This window comes from Siniperca chuatsi, linkage group LG19 (assembly GCF_020085105.1).
Source record: "Siniperca chuatsi isolate FFG_IHB_CAS linkage group LG19, ASM2008510v1, whole genome shotgun sequence".
NCBI lineage: Eukaryota > Metazoa > Chordata > Actinopteri > Centrarchiformes > Sinipercidae > Siniperca > Siniperca chuatsi.
Window position 1 is genome coordinate 6,995,600 of NC_058060.1, and position 27,985 is coordinate 7,023,584.

Consider the following 27,985-nt stretch of genomic DNA (forward strand, 5'->3'; position numbering starts at 1 on the left):
CCCTGGAGAGGCATATTTTATTTAATTTGTCAATATACTTCAGGAAACAATATACAAAGCAATGACGTAGTCACCTTCACTGAATGTGTGGTGTTCAGTTATAGACTCAATAGATAGTATGGTGGAAAAAACAGGCCATTGCAGCTTAGGACCCTGCTCTTCAACAGTGGGGAACAAACAAATGAGAGGGATGGGACATGCTAGAAAAACAACCCTGTGCATGACATGAAGCCTGTTGAAGATCTTTTTTTTTGTTGGTCAAACAGGAGAAAAGAAAACGGGGGGGTGTTTGCAGGTAAATGAAGCTGTGCGACTTAAGACTTTCAACAAGGCACTAGCGTACGAATCAAACCTAATACTCCAATAAAATAACCAGTGCTCGCTTTAGTTGAACATGTTTATTACAATACATATATTTCACATTTGACCTTGTGACCTCTCGTTGCCCTGCGCTGACACAAGAGGTGATCCACATACATCCGCCTCTAACCCGCTGTCGCTGTAATACCACTCCTAAACTGGGTGCAAATGAAAAAGGCGTGGATGTCATTGTGATTTACTGCTCATCACTACAACTCGTATAAATAAAAACTTTTTTTTTCTCCCCCGGCATCCTCTTCTTAAAAACTCCCGGTATGTTAGCTACTGTACAAAGGAATAAACCAGGAGGGAAAAAAAGAGGAACAAAAACTGGTTCAACTCAAAGGAAAATAAAACAAAACAAAAACTACGAGGAGGGTGTGAGGTGACGTCTCGGGAGAGTGGCAGGGCAGGGCTGAGGCCAGGGGAGGGTAGTGGGAATGGTCCAAAGCAGCACGCCATCACATCTCTTCATTTTTTCTAATCACTCACTCCACCACCAGGCACTGTTTTTTTGTTTTTGTTTTTTTCAGACTGGGACATGCAGGGCCACCAGAAGCTGCAAATAGATCACTGAACCGGTGTGAGCAGTTATGGTAGACCTGCAGAGAGGGGATGTTTAGCACGCCTGAGTAGAAGTTACAGTTCGCCCAGAGAGGGCACAGGAAGAGAATCTAGACAGAGTACTCAGATTACCAATATTTGGAGGGAAAAAAACCTACATTGACACCAGTACATTATGCTTTATGCTTCTGTGTAAATAAATGGCTTCAAACATCCTCCGTTTACATGCAGGTCACACACGCTCAGTGGTTCAATGATCTATGATTTGACAAAATGAAGCTTTAAGTCTGCAGATGAGTTAACATGAAGGAAAGGCTAGCTAATGAATGTAGCCGCCTAGGCGTTGATTAGTTTGGATGTCAAAAGCTTTGATAGGCATGGCTTTCCATGGCTTCAATCTACAAAACATATTTACAACATAGATAATAACATCTACAAGAAATCTACATTTTTCCCGCCGTGAGTTTTTACAAAACAGAGTCTTGTAAACCACCCTCCCCCTCCCACAACAGCTCTTCATGTTTCCCCTCTTGGTTCTCCCAGCCCAACGGTCCAAAGCCTAACCAACTGCAGCTCCTGTGTGTGTTTAGACTGGGCTCAAGAGGAGCTGATCAACTGCTCTCCTTCCGGCTTCCAACTCTGTGCAATGGGCTCCCCCCCCCCAACTCTTTTCCCAACGCCCGCTTCAACTCGCAACCAGAAGTTGTCAGACCATGAAAGAATTCTGATTCTTCAACTTTTCAAGTTCTTTGATTTGCTGTCTCAGAAACAGTATCCTGTGGGAAACACAAAGAGAACAAGAATTGTTTGCATTTGTTCTTAGATTAGGGTTTTACTCCACATTTTTAGTCTAGAAGCATGCACCTGTTGGCATGTATTCTCACCTCTGCTCACGCAATGTTGCTTGTATTTCACAGACTCGGACCAAGGACCGCAGGTTTTTCAGCTCGGTGCAGTTCTCAGACATACAGATGCTCCCCATGGTGTGAGCCTCTTCACGTAGTCTTGATGCCTTGATAATTTGTTTGTCAGATACAAAATTTGTTAAAAAAAAAAAAAATAAATAAAGGTTGTTGCCATGAATAACCAGAATGACATTTGTTTTCCAAACAATAGAAATGGTGGTGAAATGTTAGCGGTACAAACCTGTTTCTCTGCGTGTTCAGCGGGCCAACCCTGCACATGTTTGATAAGATTCTCATTGAAGTGGGCGGCGAGGGTGGGGGTGAAGGAGCACGAGGGCCGGGCTGCTGAGGCGGTGGGGGGAGCGGAGGCAGAGTTGGGGGCGTTGCTGCTGCTGCTGCTGCTGCTGGAGGCGACATGGTTGGGACCCGGGGAGGGACTCCTCTGACTGCTGCAATCAACACAGGTTGAGGAAGCACATAAGCGCACAGACATCATGTTTATGAAGAAACTGCTGACCTTCCATAAACAAGGCTAAGTCAACTTGTTCTCAGCAGCAAATGTTAAGAACCCAACTTCCTTTCATCCAAGGCTGCGATCACTTGAGTTTCAATATAGCTCATCACAAAATACAGGTCTGTGTTAAAAGGCAACTGCAGGAAAATAACCATTTGATCAAGGCTCTCGATATCAGCAGCTCAGGGTTAAGGTTTCATGTGAAAAATAACTGAAGCTTGAGTTGTGAAAGTCTCGAAAGGAATATGATGGTAGAAAACAAGGAGTGCGCTATGTTGTGGAAAAACAAACAAAACACAAACAAACAACCCCCAAACAAACATAGTATGTGCTAACTTGGACCTTGTCTACACCGGCCACAGCACATCAGCAGGAAAACTGCAGTAGCTGCAGTTCAGTCAGTGTTTGCCTACACTGGATCTGTTTAGTAACAGCACTGTTGTGCACTGATGCCAGTTTGACAGCAGTTACCGCCCAATACACAACCATTAGAGTGACTTCACTGTCCACCTCAGTGGAAATTTAAACCATACAAAACCAGAAACGTAGGGCCCCAAGTAGAGAAAAAATGACTTGAAGACCAAAAGACAATTTGGGTCACAGTCAGATGCATAAAGTGCAGATTGTTACACAGCCAGTGACAGATGGACGACTGAAAAGCATTCTGGTGCAGACATGGTGTTAGGCTACAATGGTATAGGCCTAACAGCCAAACGCCTGTAGCTGCAAACCCAGTAGGTTTGAGTAAGGGTAAGTTTGGAATCAAGGAGTGGAAAACACAATAAAGTAGTACAACCTCCTTATCCAAGTGCAGCTGAGAGTCTGACCGACTAAACTGACAGGAGCCCGTTTTGCCACTTGTGAGTACGTGAGCATGGATGCTCATCTTCAGTTTCCACTTCTTCGCCGGTGAAACTTCGGATCAAATTACTGACTTTGAAACACTGGTGGACTGTGCCTTTTGTGATTCCATATTTATGTGAAACGGATGTGTGTCTGCATTTACCAAACCAATGCACAGAGGAGAAAAAAACAACAAAAAAACCCCCCCAAAAAAGGTCTGTTAGCTTGTATGCACAGACTTAATTTAATTATTTTCCACTGCTGTGATGAACGCCACTGACAAGACGGACCACAAATTGGCTCCCTTTTGTAAAAAGAAATGAATGACTTAAATGAATTAAGATGAGACAACTGAATCAAAACAGCCACTCATTGTTCCATCAATAACCAGCAGATGGTGCCACAACACTACACAATGAAGGTTGTCCACAGTCAGGTTGAATTCACTTCTTGAGCTGAGGTGAATGGGCTGTCCCACATTTAACAGGTACAGTATTTCCACTCTATTTGGCTGATGATTTGACAGAAAAGGTCATCAATGCACATCGATGTATATGGCTTTTCCAAGTCATGTCTTAAATATTTTAAACAGATGGAAAAAATCTTGCATGTACTTGTCAAAGAATAACGCAGCACTCAGGGAGCAACAGACTATGCGTAAACATTACAAACTAACACATTAACTTTATACAGTCGACAATAAATATATTCCATGATATCGGATTTGGCCATCTCAGGACCCACAAATAATAAAGACCCGCGTTGAGCAAACTGCCCTCACTTATCGTCCAAGGATGCCCATTATTTCACTTCTCATGCTACTTATTAATTTTGAACTTCGGCGAGGTGAGTGGTTCTACCTACCCTTGGCGTTGGAGGGTGCGTGGGGAGGCTGTGGTGACATCATGACTGTGCTGTTTATCGCTAGCGAGGGGCTGCTGGGATGTGGGCTGGGGATGAGATGCCTGCTTCACTGATGGCGTGCTCACCTAAACGTTAGAAAACACTAAAAATCAAAAACAAGTCCTCTCCACAGGATCAAGATAGAAGCTCACGGATATTAAAAGTTTATTTTGTCCAGCCGTCCATCAGGGCCTCTTTCATTCCTCTACAACATGCATCACTTAAAATAAAATGAAAGATTCATACTAACAGGAAGTATACCAGATCTCTCGTTTTATTTGAAATGTCTGGTTGAGATGCCGGATGATTTGCACGATTCTTTCCTCTTACATTTGCTACATTTAATCCAACTGGACAGAGCCTATAAACTTACCATACAATAAGTCTTCAGTGCAAAGAAATTGAGTTCAACCTTTCAGTCACCAATGCGAGTCAGGACTCAGTGTATAGGTGGAATTATCTGACACTTGTTGAACTTCTTTTATCATGTACAATAATGGCAACTGAATATTGTCCATTTTATTTAAGAAATGTAAAGGGCTCCTCGGGCCTGAGGAAAGAGAAGCAAGTCTTCACTGGAAGTATTTCATGTTCATACATTTAAATTGTTGATTTTATTAGCCCTTGGAGAGAGTCGTTTTCCCAGGGGACAATGGCCCAAAATTCATCCAGCGGCCTACTTTCCCCACCCAACTGGATACTGTATATGCTTTCTGTACACAGAATTTGTGTGCCTTACTTTTGGCTGTGAGATGGCAGGCTGCGTGCTGAGGAGGGGTTTAAGAGGACCAGCATTGGTCTGTGGTGTGCTGATCCTTGGAGAAACATAAGACCTGGGCGATGAGGCGTCTGATGTTAACGACATGGGTGACTGGTTCGATTGCTGAGCTGCTGGAGGTAAACAAACAAAAAAAAAAAAAAAAAAAAAAAAAAAAAAGAGACAATCTAAGAGATCAATACAACCTACTACATTTAATATCCCGCAAGAAAACTATGAGTAAATCAATGATCAGTGAAATCTTAAGAGACCGTAACTGTCATAAATACAAGTCAGGAAATTGTTTTTCTGTTAGCTGATGCTATCACCTTCATCAGAACTATTTGACTCACAGGAAACCAAGAAGAGACCGTCTCTTTATACATCACACATAACCGACTATATCAGCACACAGTGGTGGAATAGACATGCTTCTGCATGGGCTTCATTTACCTTGGTTGGAGAGTTGAGCAGCTTGAGAGAGGATAGTAGTGATATTGAAAGCCGATGGTCCAGCAGTGAGGATCTTATGGAGCATCGACTGTAATGAAGCTTGTGTGACAGCAGCTGTGAGAACTAGAGAGGCAAACAGACACACTGTTAGCTCGTGCTCTGATATATTAAGTCCTGCTACTAGAATGGTTTCCGCACTACATCACAGTGAATTTGGCAGTCAAATTCAGAAATGTGTCTGAAAATGCATGTTTCCACAGGTCACAATACTTTGATATTTGGATGGGATGAGCTGAGGGAAGGATTACACACATTTTCGATTACTATGCAACAATGAATTTTCCACACCATGGACTGGAGGAATAAAATAAACATTTCATCATTCAACAATGTACACTGCATTCATTAAGGTTTTCCCTTTCCTGGTCTGTTAATTTAAAAAAATAAATAAAAATGATTATTTCTGTCCAGTGGCTGATGAAGTTAATTTCAGACCCCACATCAACAAACCCACAGTTATGATCAAGGCATCTTTGCTAATGATTATGTGTGTACAAATAACGGCAACAGCAGCAGAGTGTTTACACACACCTGCTAGACCAACTGCATGCAGCTAGGTTTGCTGTCAAACTCTAAACTACAGCTTAAACCTCAGCAGTGAAAGGCAAGCTAGCTTACGTGAGAAAACACCTATCAAACATGTCACGAGCAAGAACTGCTAAATGCTAAAACTGACAACTCATTAAACACTGCCTGACAATACAGTGACCATTTAGCCAGAGTGTATTTTCATAGTTGAGCCAGATTCTCTAGCTTCTCTCCCAACCACCCAGGATGCTGAGGTGTACATGTGTATGCTCCTTAGGTTGGATCATATAACTAAGACTCAGTCGGGATGCATGACGTGCCCCCTACAATGTCAGCTAAGTTTCCCCACTCAGTTTTGGCACAACACCGACTGTTAGGCAAGTCATTCATTCAGCTGGTGAATTCAAGGGTCTCACAGCAAACACCATAGGCTGAAGGCGCCAATGTCCTCCAACTGAAGTGCTCGTCGGCTGGTCAAACAGCATTTGGACCCTCCCACCACTGGAATTGCAGGGGGCTGCTTCCGCCAATTTCTCACGGCTGCAAATTCAAGTGCAGCCCCCCCCCTCAGCAGAGAGACTATTTGAAAATGTGCGTTGTTATCCCCATATTTACAATTAGTGCGTATCGCCCTCTCTTCGACGGGCAGCTTCTCACCCCGCCTTCCAGTGTGACCATTTGGAACAGCTACAAAAAACACTTTCGCCTTCCGACGTGGTTGCACGAACAAGTTCTTTCAAGCCTTCCCCGACCATGACGCATTCTTCGTCCAGACAGCAATACAAACACCATAGTACTATGGGGATGTCAAGTTAGATAGTCTAAGCGCAGTACTGAGTCCTAACAGGAAATATTATAATATAATGTCAAAGCCTATGACACTGAGCAGTCAGACCAGAAGTCAATGACAGTACAGCATTTCATTTTTAAGTGTCACCCTATAACCAGTGCACATCAAACAGTCACTGCAGCTAGCTAAATGTAGACACCAGTTGAATGTACATATCCTCGCTGTCTGATGAAAAGCACGTATCTCCACTTTTGATGATTTAGACCTTTTTTCTATATATGAAATGTGCATATTCTCCTCTGTCTACTGTCATCATCTGGAATCGAATTGACCAATGAAAAGATGTTTTATTACATCATGTATTTAACAAGTATCTCCATTGGATGTCAGAAGTGTCCATCAAACCGAACATCAAACATCTCCTGCCCTAAGCCCTTCGCCCCTTCCTCCCTCCCTGTTTAGGATAGTGTTTCTGGAAGTCAGAGGCAAATAGCCACTCATCAGTTTCTGTGTGTAAGACAGTCTCAAGGTGAAGTATCACCACAAGATTTTTGTTTGACAACTGTACTCAAGTTTGTACTAGTTAACATTCATGACTGTCATTTGTATGGATTAACTAACGTACTTTTGTTCTTTACAAATCGATATTGATAGCTAACATGTAGCTCTCGATAGCTAGCTAACGTTAGCTGGCTAATAAAAGCTGTCTCGATTTGTATTGTGATTAGATAGATAACATTAGTTAGTATCTTGTTGACACTGATATATTTGCTTCGATCAAACCTCAACTAACGTTACTGGTATATCAGATTATTTGCCATGTCTGTAAACATAGCACTTTTCATACCGTGGATACCTGGCAGACTTATTGCAGCATCTAGGCTAACGCTGTCATTCTCGCATGATGCCAACTCAAAGCTTTCTTTTAATCATGACAGTGTTCTTTACTTGTACGTTAGATAACTGACCAAGATGTATTCATCAACGTCTGATTTCTCCAATCGAGTACCTTAAATTATGTTGACTGTTGTGTGCACTCTTCTTTTTCAGGATAGAGATGTCTTTCTCATTAGAGGAGCTTTGTGCGTTGGTCAGTGTTAAGTACGATAGGGCAGAGGCAAGGCACAGCAGTGAGGAAGGTTTGTGGAAAACTAGGATTAAGTCAGCCAGAGCAAAGGATGCAAACTCAGCAACACAGAATTATGTCAACATTCCATTTAGTGTACTAAATGAGTTCCTGTTTATCTTTTCAAGATTCACCGATTGTGGCCAGGTTGATTGTCCTGCTTTTGTACCGGATGAATCTGGAAATGAAGGTAGGCATTATTATAATTAAATAATGGCTTTTTTGTGTAGAACATTTCATACAACAAATGCAGCTCAGTGCTTCACAGATCTAGATTTCCTCAATGAAAAAAATTTAAACCTTTAACCTATGTTTTATTGCTGCTGTATTTCACAAAGTATCAGCCCATCTGATTTAATGTGGGTGTCTTTGAAAACTCAGAATTGAAGAGAATACAAGATACTAAAAAAGGTCCAGTGTATAACACTTACGAGAAGCTATTGGCAGAAATGGATTATAAAATTTTTTAAGGATGTTTTAAATAGTGTATAATCACCTGAAAATAAGAAATCGTTGTGCTTTCATTACCTCAGAATAAGCAGTTTTTAATCTACATAGGGAGCGGGTCCCCTTCCACGGAGGTCGCCATGTTTCTACAGTAGCCCAGAATGGACAAACCAATCACTGGCTCTAGATAGGGCCGTTGGCATTTTTATTTGCGGCCACCATAGTTTCTTCTACATGCTTGGAAGGGGAGGGTGATGTGAGCGGTATTCAAATGGTGCTACTGGTTTAGATGCCACTAAATCCTACACACTAGACCTTTAAGTACAGTACTAGTAAACTTAACTACGATTAAGTCAGCCAGAGCAAAGGTGAGTTCCTCTGTCTTTTCAAGATTCACTTTAATTTGACCAGGTTCCATACATATACATTCTTGCACAAATGTTGCTTTGTCAATAGACATCAGTGGTGTAAAGTACGTAAATACATTTACTTAAGTAATGTACATAAGTACAATTTTGAGGTACTTGTAGTTAACTTGAGTATTTCCATTTTATGCTACTTTATACCTCTACTCCCCTACATTTCAGAGGGAAATATTGTACTTTTTAACTCCACTAAATTTATTTTGAGAGCTTAGTTACTCTGCAGATTCAGATTATAAATACAAAATATAATGAAAAAATTATATTGTTTTTTCACAGATTAAGCTACCCAGCAGAACATAAAAGTAGTTAAAATTAGCACCACCTTGACCAGCTGCAACAAAGTATATTTTTAAAGTATATTTTGACGCTAATACTTATGTATTTTTACTTCAGTAAAAATTTGAACACAGGGTCCAAAATTAACTTTACATCCCATTGGCAGATGAGTCAAACTGAGAAAATTTACCAGCCAAAAGTAATTTTTACCGGCCATAATACCGCATCATGCATTATTTGACTAAAATTAATTATGTCAAGTTTCTAGTATGCAAACTCTTTAAAGTGACAATTATGAATAGATAACATCGGATTTACAACTTGATTGATACAGACTTTAAACTCAGAAGCTGTAAGTTTAGACATTTTTAAGTTGCTTCACTGTTTATTTTGCAGGTTAGTCTATTGAACCTGGCGTTAGCATGGTGCGAGGCTAATGTGGCTAGCGTCTATTATCGCACAGGCTGGGACGATGTTGGACTAGCTAATGTTATGATATTGAGGGACAGTCAATAGAAATTGTGTGAACATTACAACTCATTTTAAGCTTATTAAATAACCAGAGTAGTAGGTCGGATGTGGGCAACAATTTTTTGACATTGATTTTTGTGGAACTTCATACCGCACCGCTAACGTTAGCTCAGCTGGCTTTGTTGTTACACGAAAGCCCCCTCTGCTCTCGCTGGCGTTATGTCCCAAATGGTTTTCAAAACTAACTGGTTCCCATACTCGTCCACGTGTTGTGTTCACCTAACAGCAGATTAAATTTCTTTTTGGTAGGTGGCTGTGATGTAGTGCACACTTACATCTCATATCTACAGCAGCGAATATGATTGTATGACTTGAAAATCGCCAGTAATATGCTTGTGAATGTGTGACGAATCTGGTGAAAGAGGCAGACCACAAGTGCTGCCGTATATAAATGTTCTTGATAGACATGTCCCGTGGTAGTACATTGACTACTGACATATAATACATTTTGGGTTTTCTGCCAAATAAATGCTGTTGAGATGCCTAATCCTACCCCTTGTCTAACTCTGAGAATGAATCACATTACATTTACTTATTAACCTACATTATGGGGCAGGCTATTTGTCCCAGAACAAATGTAGGCCTATACCTGATTTTTATTCCTATTTTGAGCCAGAAACACATAACGTTTTAATTATCATAATTTCTTAAGATATGTTACCTTACATTACCAATAGAGTGAAAAGAGGTAGAATCATGTTTTGAGTGGAGTATTCCTTTTATTTTTGTAACACCATAATATAATACCGTCACTGTAAAAAACAAATAACATACCGCGATATAAACTTTAAGGCCACATCGTCCACCCTTATGATGGACTGGACCATGAGTGCTGCCCATCAGCAGCTGGAATCTCACACAGGTGCATACACAGTTTTGTTTATTATATTCAGAATAATTATATTTTATATTTTAATTATGTGTATGCGCCCATGTGAGATTCCAACATAACTTTGTGATGGTTTTAAATGATAGTTAAATTCTTAATTGTTCTAAGTATCAAATCAATAATTTAGTATTAAAGAGTGTAATCAATTATTTCTCAAATAGCCTGACTGATTCTCTTTCCAGACTGTTCATAGTTATATTATAATATTTTATATATATTTTGTAATGTATTTTGTAATGTCCTAACATTTGAATGTGTGTGTTTTTTGTTTTTTTTAAGAAACAAACAATGGATTTCAGCCTTTATTGAGCATTGATTAAACCAATTTTACTTTATTTGGTCATCACTGTCTGCTAACAGTCACAATGTAAAGATAGCCTACTGATGATGATTAGCATGATTTTCAAAACATACAATAGCTTATTATTTAGCTTAGATAGCATCAGAAGATGTACCTTTGAATAGAGACTCCCGGTAACTTTTGTAAAATGTAGCTAAATGTATCCGTTTTGGAGGAAAGCACTGCAGCTGTTTTTTTAAACAAAGTATCTTAATAGCCTCCAAAGTTTTTGTAGCAACTTGTATAGTGTAGTGTTTGGGGGAAACAGATAAATTATGATAGGAGTCCAGAAGGACAGTTGTGGAAAAATAACATTTTGTGTTTTGAACCAAGGACAACAAGCTCTGTGATTTCCCTGAATCGAGTCAGACTGATGCACGCACGTCAGTGTCAGACGGCTATGTGGAAACACGTGGGGTAGACTTGCTATCAATAGTTTACCGACTGAGGGGGACATAAAGAGACTCGAGGCTCAGGACCACCCAGACATTATTAGAACCCATTATTAAAAAAAAACAAACATGTATGTCCACTTTCGCTCACAACAATCCACGTAAATCCTAAAATATTAAACGGTTCACTGATGACTGTAAATAAAATAAATACATTTTTGGAGATATGTGGTTTTCATTGGACAGGGACGATATGTATCATCTGCATTTTTCTTACCTTCGTTAATTTTTGCCATGTCCACACTGGCATTGTTGAGCTGCAGGGCAGTCTGAAGTGCTGGGAGAAGCTGGCGAAGCAAGGTGGGGTCCTGGAGTAGTGGAGGGGCAGGGGACTGCAGGACTGGGGATACAGGCACCGTAGAGGCAGATGAACCAGGGGGCCCCGATGAGGGGTTCAAGCTCCCTGAGCCTGAGGATGATGACTGGGGCTGGGTGGCAAGGGTCGCTGCAGGCTTCTCCACCTGGGCTGACTCTGAAGACAGCAGAAAGCAGGTCATTTCATCAACAGGGGCAGTCTCACAAATCCATTTTCTTCAATTGATAATGCAGTTCCTTGTTGATAATATTGTATATTAATTTATACTGGCCTAGGAAAGTGACTAACAGTCTCACGCAAACATCAGCTCCATTATGGACTGCAATCTCACCCTTAGGCTGCGTTCAGACCGACAGAAGACCTGTGTGAAAAAACACAGCCAGTCCAGCAGCGTTTTCAGTCTGAATCCCCACTTACCCTGGCATACCCAATGCAAAAAAAAAAATCCAAAATGTAGCCAAGCATCTTCAAAGATTTATGGTCCCACATGAAATTCTGTCTAAACCAACAGCTGCTGACTGACTTGCACGTGGAGTCATGTTCCACACATGGGCACTAGAAAACATGATGGCGACCTCCTGACGGAAAACAAAACAAATTGATCAGGGCCAATAAAAAAAATGTATTTTGGGACGATTGCGGGAGGGAAGACATACCTAGTATTAAAAAACAAAAACTGCGATATAAACATGAATCTCGACGAAAACTGGAAAAGTTGTCTATGTAGAATTGCGAGAGTACACAAGTCACGAGTGCGAAAGCACTCTGTCACACACACTAACACGCGCGCACACACAGCGAGAAGATGAACCCCGACAGTGACAACTGAAAGCAGTGCACCTGTCGTTGCTGTCAGGCAGTTACAACGGCAGTGGTGGGATTTTTACACTTTCTGGTGTCACCGGTGACCACACCAGCATAACGTACTGCAGAAGGATGAAGAAATGTTTTTAATTAAACGTGAGCTAGGACGGTGTAGTCCCTCATTCGTCCAGGAGTGTTCTAGCGTTGAAAAGGTTTCAGTCGTAGTCATCTGGACACTGTTTTGATTGTCTTGATTCTGAAAACAGTGTCCAGATGACTACGACTGAAACCTTTTCTACGATAAATGTGAGCTAATTTATAATTTAATCATTTCCATGTTGTTATTTATGCCACGCATCACTTTTTAATTATCGAAATAAATTTATTGCAGAAAAATAGCCAAAAGCAAAAATGAAAGCATTAAAGAACCAGAGTAAATCATTTTAAGAAGCACCTCACGTAACAACTGGTACAGAGTTTCTGCTTGAGCAAAAACGCCTTTTAACAACAAGATATTGAGTTTTGTATGTAATAATCATTGCGAAACAGTCACTGGCACCTTGTGTGTAATACATGTAATTGAAAAACCAATTGCTCCATGTAAACAACCACTGTAGAGCTTCACGTCCGTTTCAGTAAAAAAATTAAAATAAATTGTTTTACCACATCCAAGACCACCTCGTCCAATACATGCAACACACAGTTCCTTACAAACAAAGCTGAGCTGCTATGAGCAGCTGTGATCAGAGCCGATGCTACGGACAAGCTGCCCTCCATGTGTCCTTAAGAACTGTCGTCATTACATACTAAAGTTTGAGATTTGCCAAGACTACAAAAAAAAAAAAAGAAAACCTGCCCTACCTTCACATTTTTATGCATTTATTATGAAATACGCACAGTAAGTCTTGTGTTACTATCAACAGTAGCTTTACACATCAACAATAGCTTTCCACAACAAATGAACAGGGGCTCCAGCTGTGATAATGTGCTGTGAAACTGTTGTTGGAGTGACAAAATGATACTGGGAAATAGTAACAAATATCGCAAATTAATGAATACAGCAAGAACACTAAACTTTGTGATCATTTTTGTGTCTTTGTATGTATCAAACTTTCAACAGCATTTATTCATGAACACAATTGTGTTAGGTAATCATCCAAATATTAGTGGGTCTGTTAACGAGGAAGCATTTTTTGGGAGTGGTTAATAGGTATTCAGAAACTTTATTTAGGTTATTCATGATGACATCAAATGACATCGATTCGGTGATAGTTCGAGTAGCTTAGGAGAAGCTTAATAGAGGAGTGCCATTGTGTAGAAAATATTCTGCAACATTTTGACTGGAATTGCATTGGAGCAGCCTTGGTTGAATTTGTTATAACAACAACAGAAGACAGCCGTACCTAAGGGAATCTTTAATTTTAGGTTACTACTGCGATGCAATGCTCAGTACTTTCTGTCTAGTGTATACGCCACAGACCTTAAGACTGTTGAAACATACAAAGACCAGATCTCACACATAATGGCTCCTTCCACCCAGATATACAGATTTTTTCATAGTGTTAACAGCCAGATAGGAGCACATACTAAACAAGTAAATACAGAGTACAACGACATGCAGAATACAATTAGAATTGCTAGGCATCCACGCAATACTGTGTAAAAACTGAATTTCTCGTATGACTGCCTTTTCCATGCAAACTACGGTTAGGTACCTTTCACATTTGAAACGAAACCAGTACGATACCCAACGGTACCTTTCCCCCCCCGGTACTTTACTCTGTAATAACAAAAATGTATTTTCAGTTGTAAAAAATAAGTCAAACCTTGTCAATTTCAACATTGTTATTAATTTTGAACATTTTACCTCACTTAAAGTTTAGTCATCCATGGAGGGTAAGTTCTTTGGCGCTGGCTGCAGGCGTGCTAATGTTAGCTGTGGCTGCTGCGGGGGACTTGGCTTTCAGAATATCAAACACAGTCGGCTACCCTCTTCAGCTTTTAGATATACTTTGTGTTTGACCAGGTGTTTCCTCAGGTTAGACGTGTTGCCCTGGTCAGCTTACGCAGTGACTGTTTTCTGCCTCTAGTTTTGAAAGGTGTAACCACACTTGGGACTGCGTTCAGCTCGCCGTCACCCTGACTCAACAGCCCCTTTTTACACAGAGATCCCGCAATACTGCCGTAAAGAAGAGCAATCATTATGCCTGCTTTGCTTTTTTACACTAAACGTCTGCATAATGCGTAATGCATAATGTGATTTAGATAGGTACTCAGTAGTACTGATGTAATTCGGTCAGTACCCTTAAAAGTACCAAGTTCGGTACCCAACCCTAATGCAAACTGCATCATAACTTAGAAAGGCAAACTGTTTCTGATAGATGTCCATTTCTGTTTTGATACAAAGGAACAGAGGAAAAATGCTAAATTTGGATGAAAAGAGCCATGGGCAACAAGAACTCTGCGGAGAGAGCTGGAGTTGAGTTAACTTAATAGTTAGGCAAACCTCTGCTGAACTGAGGCTTTGCGCACTGAAATCTCATGTACTGGATTATAAACACAAAGTCACTTATATCACACAACGATATTTTACTGTTGGCTTCCTGATTGCAGACAGTTTATATTATTGCTTCTCCTGCTTAGACACGTGGTCCTGATTCTAGCCATAACAATTATGCTTAAAGTTATATTAATGAGAACAACAGGTAGCGATCTGATCAGCAGAAAATTTATATAAAATAGAAAGAATAATTCACCATCTCACATTCAATCATTTTATCTTTCATCTGTCAACACTAACTGGCCAAGACTATAAAGCATTTGGTCCAACGTGGTTCCATCAGTTGGACCACCAGCTTAGTTTTAGTGCACAACCACAGTACATTGCTTAAAGTCACATCAGCATGCATGGTTCATCTGTTTGTAGTCTCAGTCTTTTGGTAAGCAGTTCCTTAGCATTCATCAGCCAAAAGGTCAGCTCAACAACAGTCATCATTGACTAACCAATAACAACAATGCTTTAGCTGAAGGCTTTCAGGTAGAGATGGAAAACACTCATACTTGATATTTTGCGCCAGCCAAGCAACAAAACGTAGACGTGCGATTCTTTAAGATCAGTCGCAGCAGACTGGTGAGGATAATGTGTGTTGTAATAGTGTATTAACACTTACTAGCACTAGTAAAGCCAGGGGCGGTCGATGCTTGCATAGCCTCCCTTCTGTAGTCCCTGTCTTTGGGGAAACTGTTGACAACCGCAGTCTTTGTTGCCTCTTTTTGCCTCTGTTCTCTGTGAAACACAGAGACAAGTATGCATGCAAACGGATATTAGCCATGTATCAAACGTTTATGTGACACAGACTAAAAAGAAGAGTGTAAAATCAAGTAGTTTGGGTAAAGCGATTAAAGCTACCTCTCCAGCCATTCTTTGGGCTTCTCCCACTGGGACACCTCTGTCCTGCAGTTGTAATAGTATTTCTTTCCAGATGAGCTGATGTGCTCCGACCAGTCGTCACCAGGTTCATAAGGCTGAGAAAAAGAGCAAATATTTAGGAACATGAGGCCAGCCAGCCAGAAACTAATTGGGGTGTGTGTGTGTGTGTGTGTGTGTATTGAGGGGATCTGATGCAAGAGCTTGTAAGGTAATCTGAAATGTACAAGAGATATTGGGGATGGCAGATAGCTATAGCTGGCCTGTTTTCACAGAAGCTTTTTATGTGTGAGGGAAGGCTTATTTCAGAGACAACTCAAGAATGTTAAGGTAACCAAAGTAAAACAGTTTGCTATTTAAAAAAAGGCCCATTATATTGGGACTGCCGCACAGGTTGCGCTCATTTCCTGCATTCTGTTACCATTTTACACTGTTATCCAGTGCTTCCATCACATTATAACGTTTCACATCCATCTTGTTGTATAGGTCAATATTGTAAGGCAAACACATAGCAAAAGACAAAGATCAGGTTTCCCTGATCGTTCTCTATGGCAATACACAGATTAATCGACACTGTTCAACAAGTGCAAATTAGCACAGATAATGGAGTGACTGTGCCATACACTCAAACTGCCTCGGGATTTTCTCCAAGGTGGTGCAGTGCTTAACAACAGGATTATACTGTATAGACCCTGTTTGTGTCTGTTTAAACATTAGCATTGTAATGTAACTTTGCCTCCTTTGTCACTTATGAAATCACATTTATGAACTGAATGGGATTACTTGGGAATTACTTTCTTTGCCAATTAAAAAAGTTAGTATATGAGGAGAACAATTTTTTTAATTAAAATAAATAAATAAATAAATAAATAGTGGGGTGTTTAATGTTTTTCATCTTTAAATCAAGTATACACAACAAAACTTAATAAAGCTGTGAAACTATTATACTGGAAAAATGATGTTTAGTCCATCATCTGCCCCCGTGCTAAAGCAAAGGCAACACTTACTGTGTCTGAGGTCTTGCTGGGGTTAGAATGTGAGTTGGAGCTGTGAAGGGAACTGTGGTTGTGAGAATTTTCTTGTGGAGAATAACTGGTCCCTGTAACAAAACACAAGAACAGGGAAAGACGCATTCAGTAACAGCAAATAACAATACTGGACCAGGTTTATAGACATAAATGTGAAAAGCCTGGCTGAGAACTATTAACAAAATGCACACACCAGCCAAGGCCATCTATCCTCACTGAAAGAAAAGTGAGAAAAGGAGGAAAGAAAAAAAGGACAAAAAAAAATATAGGTGGTCAAATATTGAATGTCTTTAACTTTTAGACATACGCTCAGTTACAATAACTATTCCTGTTGGTTAAATGTGCCAAGACAGAAAATACTGTAGTCACAATTTTACAGTAATGAAAAACTTTCTAATGGTGTATATGGACTATGCAATAACAACCATCCACCTGTGCGAGATAAAGTCTTGGTTGCAAACTATGTAAGACTGTACGATACCAATTTCGTGGCATGTCAGATGGCACGATGAATGCCTGGTGAATCACAGTGCTAAGATGTAAATAGAAAAACATGTCATCAACTAATTTTCTCCATTTGCACCGCTCTCGTGTTTTATTAATGAAGCAAAACAATAAATAAGCTTTGGTCATAGCACTGCCACTTTTAAGCATCGAAAAACCTCCGAAGAGGAGATTGCGAAGGCAGTCGTGGCATGTGAAAAGAGTGCAACACAGAATACCGTTTCTGCAAAGTGAGTTTGAGGTAAATATGTTTTAGTAGCATTACGCTAATCTGCCAGTGTATTCTGGTTAATTTTATCTCACAATTTGTTGGTTTGTAAATATGGGTTGTAGCAGCAGTCAGACTGACGACCAAAGGTCATCACATTAACAACAAAACCTCTTTTACCCCCCCCCGGTACATAATGCTTCTCACAACTGTGCATTGATGGGCAGTCACCGATTACTGAACTTCAATTACTTGTTCTCAAAACCATGTTTGGAACAGCACAATACAACATTTGAGGATTCAGGAGCTGTTACAGGCCAAACTGTGTTTCCTTGATCCAACAGAGTTACCCTCTATTGGTCACTAGCATCTGACCTTAGAGAATCCAGGTAGTTTACCAACCAGTAAATGGATTCAAAATGGAACCAATGTAGTTACTAGATGGCAGTTTAAATATTTGGATTTAAAAATGTAGTAATTCCTTCTGATGTTAGCAGAGGTGCTCTGTATTTCAGCCGTGGCGGGGCGCCTCCATAATAAACCACTACGGGAAATCCTGAAAACATATTTTTATTTAGTAACTTTACTTAGGAATTATTCTGATCCAAGTTCAGGCCACCATTGGGACATCCTTAGTTACACTGGCTTGAACTTGAGTAAATCGAGAATTAGGCATACATGTATGAATATAAACCCAAACAAAACGTAGTTAAATGCTGGAATTCAACTATTCTCATGCTATCAACCAGACCGGACTAGCTGTAAATAAATTAGCAATCACCCTTTCACAGCCCTCTGTGGTACAACGTCACCATTTTAACGTCACCACAGCTGCTGCAGAATCATGAGGAATACATGATTACATTAAGCAACTACACAGATGGTATTTTGGCAAAATTACAAGAGATGGTTTATAATAAACCACACAGTCGCCAGCATGCAATTAAACGGCAGTTATATGAAGGAAGCCAACAACCTATATAGACCTCATCTGTGGCTGAAATTACAGACCATTTCATGAGTTTACATGGTTTAACTTTCCTAAAAGTTTTTGACTCATCCTTTTTAACACCCTACAGAATGGGAAACAAAGCTTTTACTGGCAGCACACACTGGTGGCGCACAATGTGCATCACAAGACCCACATCTAATGTTTTCTACGTATACCCGCATACTGTCAAACTTTATTTGTATAGCACCTTTCATACAGGTTAGTGCAGTTTAAAGTGCTTCACAGATGACTGACAAGACAGAAGTGTAGACCACAATAGAGTGAAATGAAATAGATCAAAAAGACAGAACAAAGATAAAAGCTATACTGAAAACCACTGGCAGCATCTTTATGCGCATCAACGTGTCACAACACACCACGTCCTATTTCCCAGCATCAATAAAAGCAGCCCCCCACATTGCTCTCTGGATCAGGGTATTGTTTAAAAAATTACAATACCAGTATCCTTAAAGTGATACCGATACCAATAGAGCACTACACCCGGCCTGTCCACTCTGCCTAGGCCAAAGACACTCCGGCAGCAAAGCGGGGTCCGGAGTGACTGCGAAAGAATCAGCAGGCTGAACTGCCAACTCCGTCAAATACAACGCGCTCGACTTCACCACCACAGACTGTATGTAGCTGCTAGGTGCTAGCTCTAGCAGCCTACAATGTTCACAGCCTGAAAATGAGGTTAGCAGCATTGGTTGACATGAAGTGATCAGCTAAATCGTTTCAAGCTGCAATATGGCAGAAATCCTCAATAAGCTCAATATCATACACATTTGAGACACTATGGCTTTTTAAGTTTTTATGACGAACGTGTTATGCTTTTTTACACCACATCTAGCAGATGCAGAGCTACATTAGCATTCATTTGGAGTCATGTTTCTGGCCACCTGATACATTTAAGTCCACCCCCCCACCTGTTCTCCTTTGAGCTCTGTTTTGGTGTCCACCAACTCTTGAGAATTATTAGCTGGGTCTTTAGCTGCTAAATGTTCCACTGTTGTTCACTAGCTAGTCACTAACTGTCTGTCTGTCTGCTGTTTGGTGCTGGTCAGGTAGTGTACAGTAACAGTAACAGCCGTGGGCCAGAAAACCAAAACAATGAGCTTGAAGATGCATCAACGCTCCAAAGAGCTGAGGGGGACTGCGGAGTCGGGTGATAATTATCTGTGGGTTCATCACTACAAGCAACACCTTTCACATTACAGATAGTCATTTGACCTATTGTACATATAAAAGTATTGATTAGTGTGGCTTTAAGTTAATCAGTGTCATCTGTTCACATTTGTGACTCAGAACTTTGAACTTTGAAATCAGGTGGTAACTCTCTTTAGGTTAACTTACATAAAAAAAATAAAATAAAAAAATAAGTCAAATTCATCCAATATGGTCTGGGTGTGTTTTGCTACATACAATTATATCAACACTGTTTACGCCTATATTCTTCTTTTCTTCAGAAGCCGTCAATGATTTATGTTCATCACGTGTTTAAATTCTATAAAAGACCACTTTGCTGTTTTGACCAAGACACATTAAAATCTAAATTTTATTTCACCAATTAACACTACTTGTATGACAACCTGACCTGCAATGTAATGACACGTCAAGCAGATATTAGAAACGTATGTTGTCTAAACCAAAAAGCACCCATTTGTAGCCAATAAGGGTTAGACTGTAGCCATTTATCCTTAAACTAATAGCAGAAGAATGCTGAAATAATGAAAGCTCTTTTTTTTTTTTTTTTTTTTTAAATAAAAACAGCCAGTGTCAGTGCCTGAAGCTTTAGACACCATTTCAATGTCAAATATCTCAAAATAAAATGTGACACGGTGTCTTTTAAAATCTGTCCACAAATTTCAGTAAATGTATTTGTGGTCCTCAGGGTTATATTTTCAACTCTTGATAAGTAACCCACCCCACTGGCAACATCTCTACCGGGCCTCTCTGTTAGCGAGGGAATCCCTGTAATACTGTACATCTTCAGTTGTTTTGTAGTCAAGTCTGTAGTAAGAGATGCCGCACACAGAGCGGTGACTGCTGCAGTTCAACATTAGTCCAAAATGTTTAATCAATGTATCACTTTGAAAAAGCGGTTACACAAAGCATTATGTTTGCAAACTCGACTCTCGCAAATCAACACAGTACTCTCATGTTGAACTAAGATTATGCCCTACACCGCAATAATGCTTTCTCATACACCGGAATTCTACCGCATTCATGGATCAAACTGCTTGACTGCCAGAAACAGAGGAATGTTTTGTTTCCTTATGTTTAGGTTATCGTGGAAAGAAAAAAAATACAGCGACACTAACTCTACAACAAGATTTAAACCTGTCACCCATATCAAGGCTCGCATATGCGACCAAAAATCTGTCAAGTGGGACTAAAGATTTTCATTGGTCTGATGGTGTGCCTGAAATTTAGCAGGACTGATTAAAAAAAAACACCAACTGGGTATGCAGTGGTGATGCGCGGATTGACTCTTATGTGATCCGAATCCGCATGTACACATAAATCATCCACCTGCCACCCACCCGATTTAGAGACCCGCACCGGCATCAACATTTCTCGCCACCTCTACCGGTGTATATTGCCCTTGAAATTATGTCGAGCAGCGCAAGCTTTCCTGGTGATTTCTTTATTGTGTGTTGTATTGATGTATGAGTGTTTTCTTTACCGATTTACTTTAATGATCAGAGTTAAATCAGTCATTTTAAAACGTAGCCATGTGCGCAGTAATGTCACAGCAAATATCGTGGGATATTTAAGCACCAATGAAGCTACTGTGCCTCATGCGTAAATGCGCACAGCGTCTCTTAATGGGGAGACACTTCACCCCATTTCTCCCACCCGCAACCGATCTGATGAGAATAACTTTTATGACCCGGTCCGCCTGATCTGCGGATTATCTGCAGGCCCCGCGAATATAACTGCAACCTGCGCATCACTACTGAGAACAGTGCTTTTGCTGTCAGGGCATCAACGTTCCGAATTGAAACGTTTAAAAAGCACAATGTCTCCAAGAAACACATCCTGTGCCGCGTGGCTGGCAGAGCAGCCCCCTTCCCACAGCATTTCAGCGCCAGGCAGCAGAAAACCAAAGCAGGGAGGAGTCAGAAATGATAATAGAATGTAACACTGCTCATAATATAGCCAAAGAAGAGCTGCTTTTTTACTAAATTTAAGTCCATTAAAAAACTAAACATTTATCTCCACCTTTATTCCTGTTGACAAATCATTTACATGTGTTAAGAAATTACCAATGTATTTGGGAACTGACAAAAAAAGGCAATGCTTAAAATGTATTCTTGGGTGCACCTAAATTATGTGTTGGTGCACCTAAATGAAAAAGTTAGTCTGGAACCCTGCATATATGAGTTCCATTTTCCACCACTGAAAATCCACTTTTCAAACCTCGAGAAAATGTCCTTCTGAAAACATGCTGCCTGTGATTGGTCGGCTACTGAACAAATTCAGATATAAACCCTAAATGACACAAAAACACACTTATCCCCATTCACAAGATATTTCCTTCTACACCTTAAGGCTTGGGCAATGTGGGCTGGGTGTTACTTTTCACTCCACTGCACTAGAATTCAAATACATTCACAACACATCTAGGTTTGTGGTTACTACTTTAGAAACCACAATGACTGTTGAACTGCTGACAGCTGAAGTTTATTCAAATGGTAAAAATAAAGTGCTTCTTGATTTATTAGAAATTTGGTTGGTTGCTACTAAAGTTCAACAGTGCATCTATTTTCTGCTTGTTTGATACAAACTACAACAGCTGGGATACCTATTACATAACATACATAAGCATAAAGCAGGCCATAATTATGTCAGAAGATAAAATAAATAAATTACACAGCTGCAGAGTTTCAGTGTTCAGTCAATAACCACTGTGTCTCACCTCCATCCCTGTCTCTGGCCCGGTGTGTGTGGACAGCCTTTGCTCTGCTGTGCCCTGTGCTGTCGATGTGTTTGTTATCAGGGCTGTCAGACCTCCTAAGCACTTTGCAGGGAGGAGTGACATCTGAGGAGTCTCGCATCTTTTCATGTCGGTGGTCCCCTCCTGGATGGCTCTTGGCCGAGTATTTGAGAGTCTGTAGACACAAATCAAACACCTCACTACAATCTAGTATCTTGTGCATACAATGATTATCATCATCATCATCGTGAGGTCTCTCAAAGCAATGTTACCCTCTTGTTCAACACCATGTTTGGTTGTTCAACATACTACAATGTCAAAGTACTTATGCATCAAAGTTTTAATATTTCAGGAATTAATTTGCAGAGCTAATCTCCATTCATGCAGCTAATAATTTATGATTTGAAAGCAGCAGATTTATCTCTGTCAACTCTTTCTAATGCAACATTACTAAGAAGCTACATTAGCTATGCTAGTATGACTGTTTAGTAGTTTCTCACTTGGTAACAATGTATTTATGTATACTGACATAATTTCTGATAATGACGATGTAAACAGACCATTTTATCAGACAAACTAGTGTTATCCGTCGTTTTTGCCTATTGACTATATTTTGAATTTAATTGTTTATACATTGGTTTACAGTATATATTTCGATCACTTTGATGTTTCAAGCGCTTAGCTAGCTATATCCTTAAAATGACAGATTGCGGTCAGGCCCTAATCGGACTGGCTAGCAAGCAAGCTAACAGTAACAGACTATCATTAGCTTTGAGCTGCAATAAAACTCGCCTGTACCTTTTCCCAAACAGTTGAATTCGACGAATACATTCAGTATATGTAATCGTTACCTGACAATACATTCGTTGGGATATATTTGCAGCGCTCAGACTGCAATTTCAAACATAATCGTTTACTTTTTCACGTTATTTTCCGCACTGACTGGGGCCTGTTGTGCTCTCCAGAAGCCTGAACTAGAGTGTCCATTTTAATCTTATTTGCTGCTAGCAAGCTAGGGTTAGCTAACAAGTACCTGATAGGGCTGAGAATCTCTTCGGTCGCACCTGCAAATATAAAGAAAACAGTTGTGAATATTAAGTTTGTAATGTCAATGTTGAGAAATAGTTGAAAGTGCTGCAACAGCTGAACGTGCAAGTTTCCAGACACTTATTTTGGTTTCAATAAAAATGGCGGATTGTCAAAGCGTAGCTACGACAGGAAAAGGAAAATCAGAATAAGTAACGTTAAAAAGATGTTTACCCATCGCCGAGTCTCGGTTGTTTCCTTGCATACATTACCATCAATGCCGTGTTAGTGTGTTTGGAGTGGGATGTGAAAGACTGATAACGGTACTATGTTTTTCTGTTGATTCAGCGACCTGAAATCGTCAATTATTTCAACTAGCTTGTGGGTATTTCAATGCTATCGGCAGCACTGGTCGGAAGAGCGCCCTCACTCAGTCCATCTCCCACTCAGACACATACAGCCGTGTCTCTATCTGCCGACGAAACGTAGCAATGGAGCTGCGCGCAGGGTTGCCAGATATTAGACATTCACCAGTATGGGAAGGCCTTTATAGGTCAACGGTACCAGGAAAAGTGTCATGTAATCATATTATGTCATGTAACCAACAAGAGGTGTTTTTGTTTGTTGGTTTATATATATTCTTCTTATTTCAGTCAACAACTAGTTACACTAAAATAGTAGCAAATTTGCTAAATACGCACTGTGTTTGTAACACAAATTTGGGAGGAATGAAATATCACAAACTCAAGTATGCTCAGGTATCAGGATTATGATTTTGCCAATGGTGGGTCCACGAAATTGAGTGCTATTTCAGAAAAACCCATGAAATACGATTGACAAATGTGGGTATTGTACATAGCTGGCAACCTTGACTGCAACCCCCATTCTCCACCTCCCCCTTCCGATGGCAACATCCGGGACACAAAGTGGCTGGAGTCGAGCAGTCTCAACAACTTGTAAACCCTTTTATTTGTGCTGTTGCGTTGGATACATTTTATATCCACAACTACATTTTAACTATTAGAATAACTTATCAAGTAGTCCATTTGCAATCAAGGGCTGTAGATATCATAATGTTTTATAGGCCAATCAAGGCCTATAGCAGACTGTGACTTGTTCTCTCCTGACATCTAGTGGTTATACTTCGTCATCGCAGGCAAGGTTTATCTGGAAGTCACCTTTGTAACTAGATAGTATCCACCATAATGATATCATGATTACTGTAGTTATGTTCGTAAGGGCACAATTCCCATTGTCACATTATAAGTAACAATGAGGCCAGGTTGTATTTAAACATTTGAATTTTAGTATTTACTGTTATAGCTGAAAAAAAAAGTTCTGCACACACCACTATGGTTAAAGACAACAGTAATATTGTGATAGAGAGATACCAATATAAGACGAAGCATTACAGAGTACCACAAATACGTAGGCTACAAGTCCCTTGGACGTATTCTGGGAGTAGCCTAGAATGATCATTTACAAGTCTACGTGTAGGCCTTTGAAATGAAACAGTTTGTGTATGCAGAGAAGTCTCTTCACATTTTGTGCCTTTGACCAGGTTGTAATGATGGTTCAGAGTGAGTATCTGTCAGAGGAGGGCTGCTGGGCCCCATTGTTCTCAGACAATATATCCCACATCATATCCCAGGCTGAGGACAAAAGAAGCTGCGGTTCAGCGTTTTGGCACACAGCACACTTTAATGTGAGGACAAGGGGGGCACAAAAGGGGGTGCTTCTATTGTTAGCACATTTCTGGAACTTGTTCGCACACATACAGACGGACAGACACGGCACACATAGTTTTCGTTTGTATGCTCAATCTTACAATAAATGTAAGATTCTGTCTGTCTTCAGGTATCCAATTATTTGTTTGCTGCATTTAATAAAAACTGTCCATGAGTGTAAGATTTCACAGGATCGGTGGTCAGTAGGATTACACATACTTGACTGAAGAAAAAACACTGGTCTAATTTCAGCTGTTTTAACACATTTTATTTATTTTTATTTTTTCAGAAGAATCTTTCAGCAGAATAAACTCGCATCCTTTACAAAGTGCCTTTTCTGGTCTTTGACTACTTGTTGCTTTCTGTCTTCACATGACCTGTAGGGGGAGGTATCAAACCACTTTTATATCTCTGGTATTAAAGCAACAAAACTCACTTTAGTGATACCCACTTGCAACCTGACCACTCCTAAATAAGATAAAATTAATATAAAAAATATAGTAAAGTTCAAGTTCACTTTATTCCAACTATTAAATAAAAAATACAGCTGAATAAAATATTGGTTCTCTCAGGACCAGGGCATAAAAACTGACAAAACAGCTGACAAAACCTAAAAAACATCAAAACAAAACATCAAATTATGTTAAATGCATGGGTGCATCAAAAAACCTCAATGCAAAAAAAAAGAAAAAAAAAAGGATATTCGGCATAAATGATTTGTAGTCAGTGATTTTACAAGATAGATACTCCAACATATGTGCAAATACAATTATTTAAGTTCTGTTTGAAATGAGGGGCTGGGCTGTCTGGCCCAACAGGTATTAATAAATCATATTATTTTGACACAGATCTACTGTTAATTGATGTTGAAATTGACTGGCCTCACTTGTAATGATTTAACTGAAGGCTTTTAGACTAAATTAGCGATTTACAATCGTCACCCATTGTGTTTTGTAAATTGCAGTTTCTTATGAATATTTATATATGTCTATAAACACTATTTCTCAAAGAATTATGATATCCAAGTGCGATTGTTTTGTTTTCTCCTGTCGGCGGAGAAGAGAATTTACGGCGGAGGCATTAGCTGACGATTGACAATACCACAAGCCAATAATAATACAGGACTGAACCATTGAGCACGCCTTAATAGAATACTGACCAATGAACGAACAGATTGGGCGGCCTCGGAGGCGAAAGCCCTGTACGGTGCAGATCTCTGAACAGCTTTGTGTTGTCACATATCCACCCTTTAACGTTGTGTCTAAATAAACAAACCGTTTCCAAATCAGCGCCTTGACAGACCACTTTATCTGTCTTGGATAGTGGCACAACCGACGCGTAACATTTTGAAAGCTTGTGTCCAGTAGACAGCCACAGAGAGCGGGGATGAGTTAAGGAGGTTTTAAAGGAACGAGTCACGGTTTCTAAAGTGGAAAATCAAACAACTGAAAGTTTTGTGTTCGACGGAACCATTGGAGTACATTGTGACCAGCAAGAAACCATTCAACTCCGACCTCCGATGCAAAGTGAGTAACAAGATATTGTATCTAGCTAAAAACTTATCTTCACCATTGTCAAGCCGATGAAAACAAAAAGGCAGTTTTGAAAAAAAATAGTCGAAACTATCCTTATGGCTTAATGGGGAATACAGAGCATATAGCTATAATACAACTACTCACCTAATACAGAGCAATATTATTACAATTGGTTTGCGTGGTACTCAGGGGCTAATGAAGTAACCTAACAGCGAACTTCTGTTGTTGCTAACCTAGAGCTAGGCGCTTTATAATTAAGTAATCTTCTGGAAGCCGTTAGTATACATGCTAAAACAGTTTGAATTAATAGAAAAACTTACCCTACGCTCTCTCTAAGAATTTATGCACACCCAAATTTGCAATTCTTCACTATTATGACTTTTTAGTGATATTTGTTTCAATGAAATTTCACCTGACATGTTCTCTTGTAGACTGTTTCCGTGGGAAAGTGAGTGTAGCATTAGTGAAGGGCTAACATAATGTTTGGTAAAATGATGTTATAGTAATGGTAACAAGTACAACTGCTACGGTAGAACCTCTTATGACCGCACAACTAAGCCTAGAAAACAAAAGGAAATAATATTCTAGGTATGCTAACAAATACACAAACCAGAGAACCCTTCAACTTCCACAAAACACAAACACCCACACACCCTAAACGCACGGAATTCTTACTCTCCAGGAAGTACTGTGTGTCATGTAGCATGGCCAGAGGGAATACAGAACCCTTGTGTCCTGCAAAGTCAAGTGTGGTGACACGGAGCTTGTCACTGGCTGACAGCGCCAAGCCTCTTGAGTTGGCAACCCGCTGGGAGACTCAGCACTTGGCCAGCTTCCATTATATCCCAACTCAGCCATTTGTGTTGCATACTTTAAATTTGTTTATATTATAATGAAACGGGACACCACGTGTTTTTGTCTTACACCATTCTTCCATAACCATTATTGCTTGAGGGTATGCTATGATATGAATGAGCCCTTGTCACAAGATATAGTTGAGACCCTTGTGTATCTTTACTTTAACATGAAAATGCCGAATAACCCTCTCAAAAGCCATACTATGATCTGTTTCTTGACATGGTAAAGATTCGGAGAAACCCAAGACGGCAGTAGTAATTTCTTGAAAATGGAAATGCCATTATTTTGCATTCCATTGAGTCATTTCTTCCCCTGGACAGAGTCTGCATACTTCTTGAATGCACACATGGCCATCATTCAGCAGAAGAGCAGTGCTTGATGTTTAGGCGCTGGAAAAAAAGTTCATTCGGATGTTAAACTGCTTGTGTATTTTAAGGTTTGAGGAGCATCCTTACAGG

General features: G+C 40.0%; 2 protein-coding genes across 4 annotated transcripts in view; one reads left to right on the forward strand and one right to left on the reverse strand.

The window, feature by feature from the left end:
* waca (WW domain containing adaptor with coiled-coil a) lies at positions 1-23,932 on the reverse strand. Of its 2 annotated transcripts, none has more exons than XM_044176725.1 (13): positions 23,642-23,932; positions 23,415-23,445; positions 22,364-22,556; positions 16,718-16,809; positions 15,693-15,808; positions 15,454-15,569; positions 11,381-11,635; positions 5,300-5,422; positions 4,829-4,977; positions 4,051-4,175; positions 2,071-2,278; positions 1,809-1,936; positions 1-1,700 (listed from the first exon to the last, which is right to left on the reverse strand). In XM_044176725.1, exons 1-13 carry the CDS (start codon positions 23,680-23,682, stop codon positions 1,631-1,633), a joined length of 1,647 nt encoding a protein of 548 aa, XP_044032660.1. In that variant the 5' UTR covers positions 23,683-23,932; the 3' UTR covers positions 1-1,630. The 2 variants fall into 2 exon arrangements, with proteins under 2 accessions (XP_044032660.1, XP_044032659.1); XM_044176724.1 differs by having other exon boundaries at positions 4,829-4,980.
* Positions 23,933-26,367: 2,435 nt separating this feature from the next.
* The window catches only part of mpp7a (MAGUK p55 scaffold protein 7a), a 151,008-nt gene continuing 149,390 nt past the window's right edge, over positions 26,368-27,985 (forward strand). For both annotated transcript variants that reach the window (XM_044175977.1, XM_044175979.1), the window contains exon 1: positions 26,368-26,660. The gene's annotated coding sequence lies outside the window, so the exon portion shown is untranslated. The remainder of the gene's footprint in view (positions 26,661-27,985) is intronic.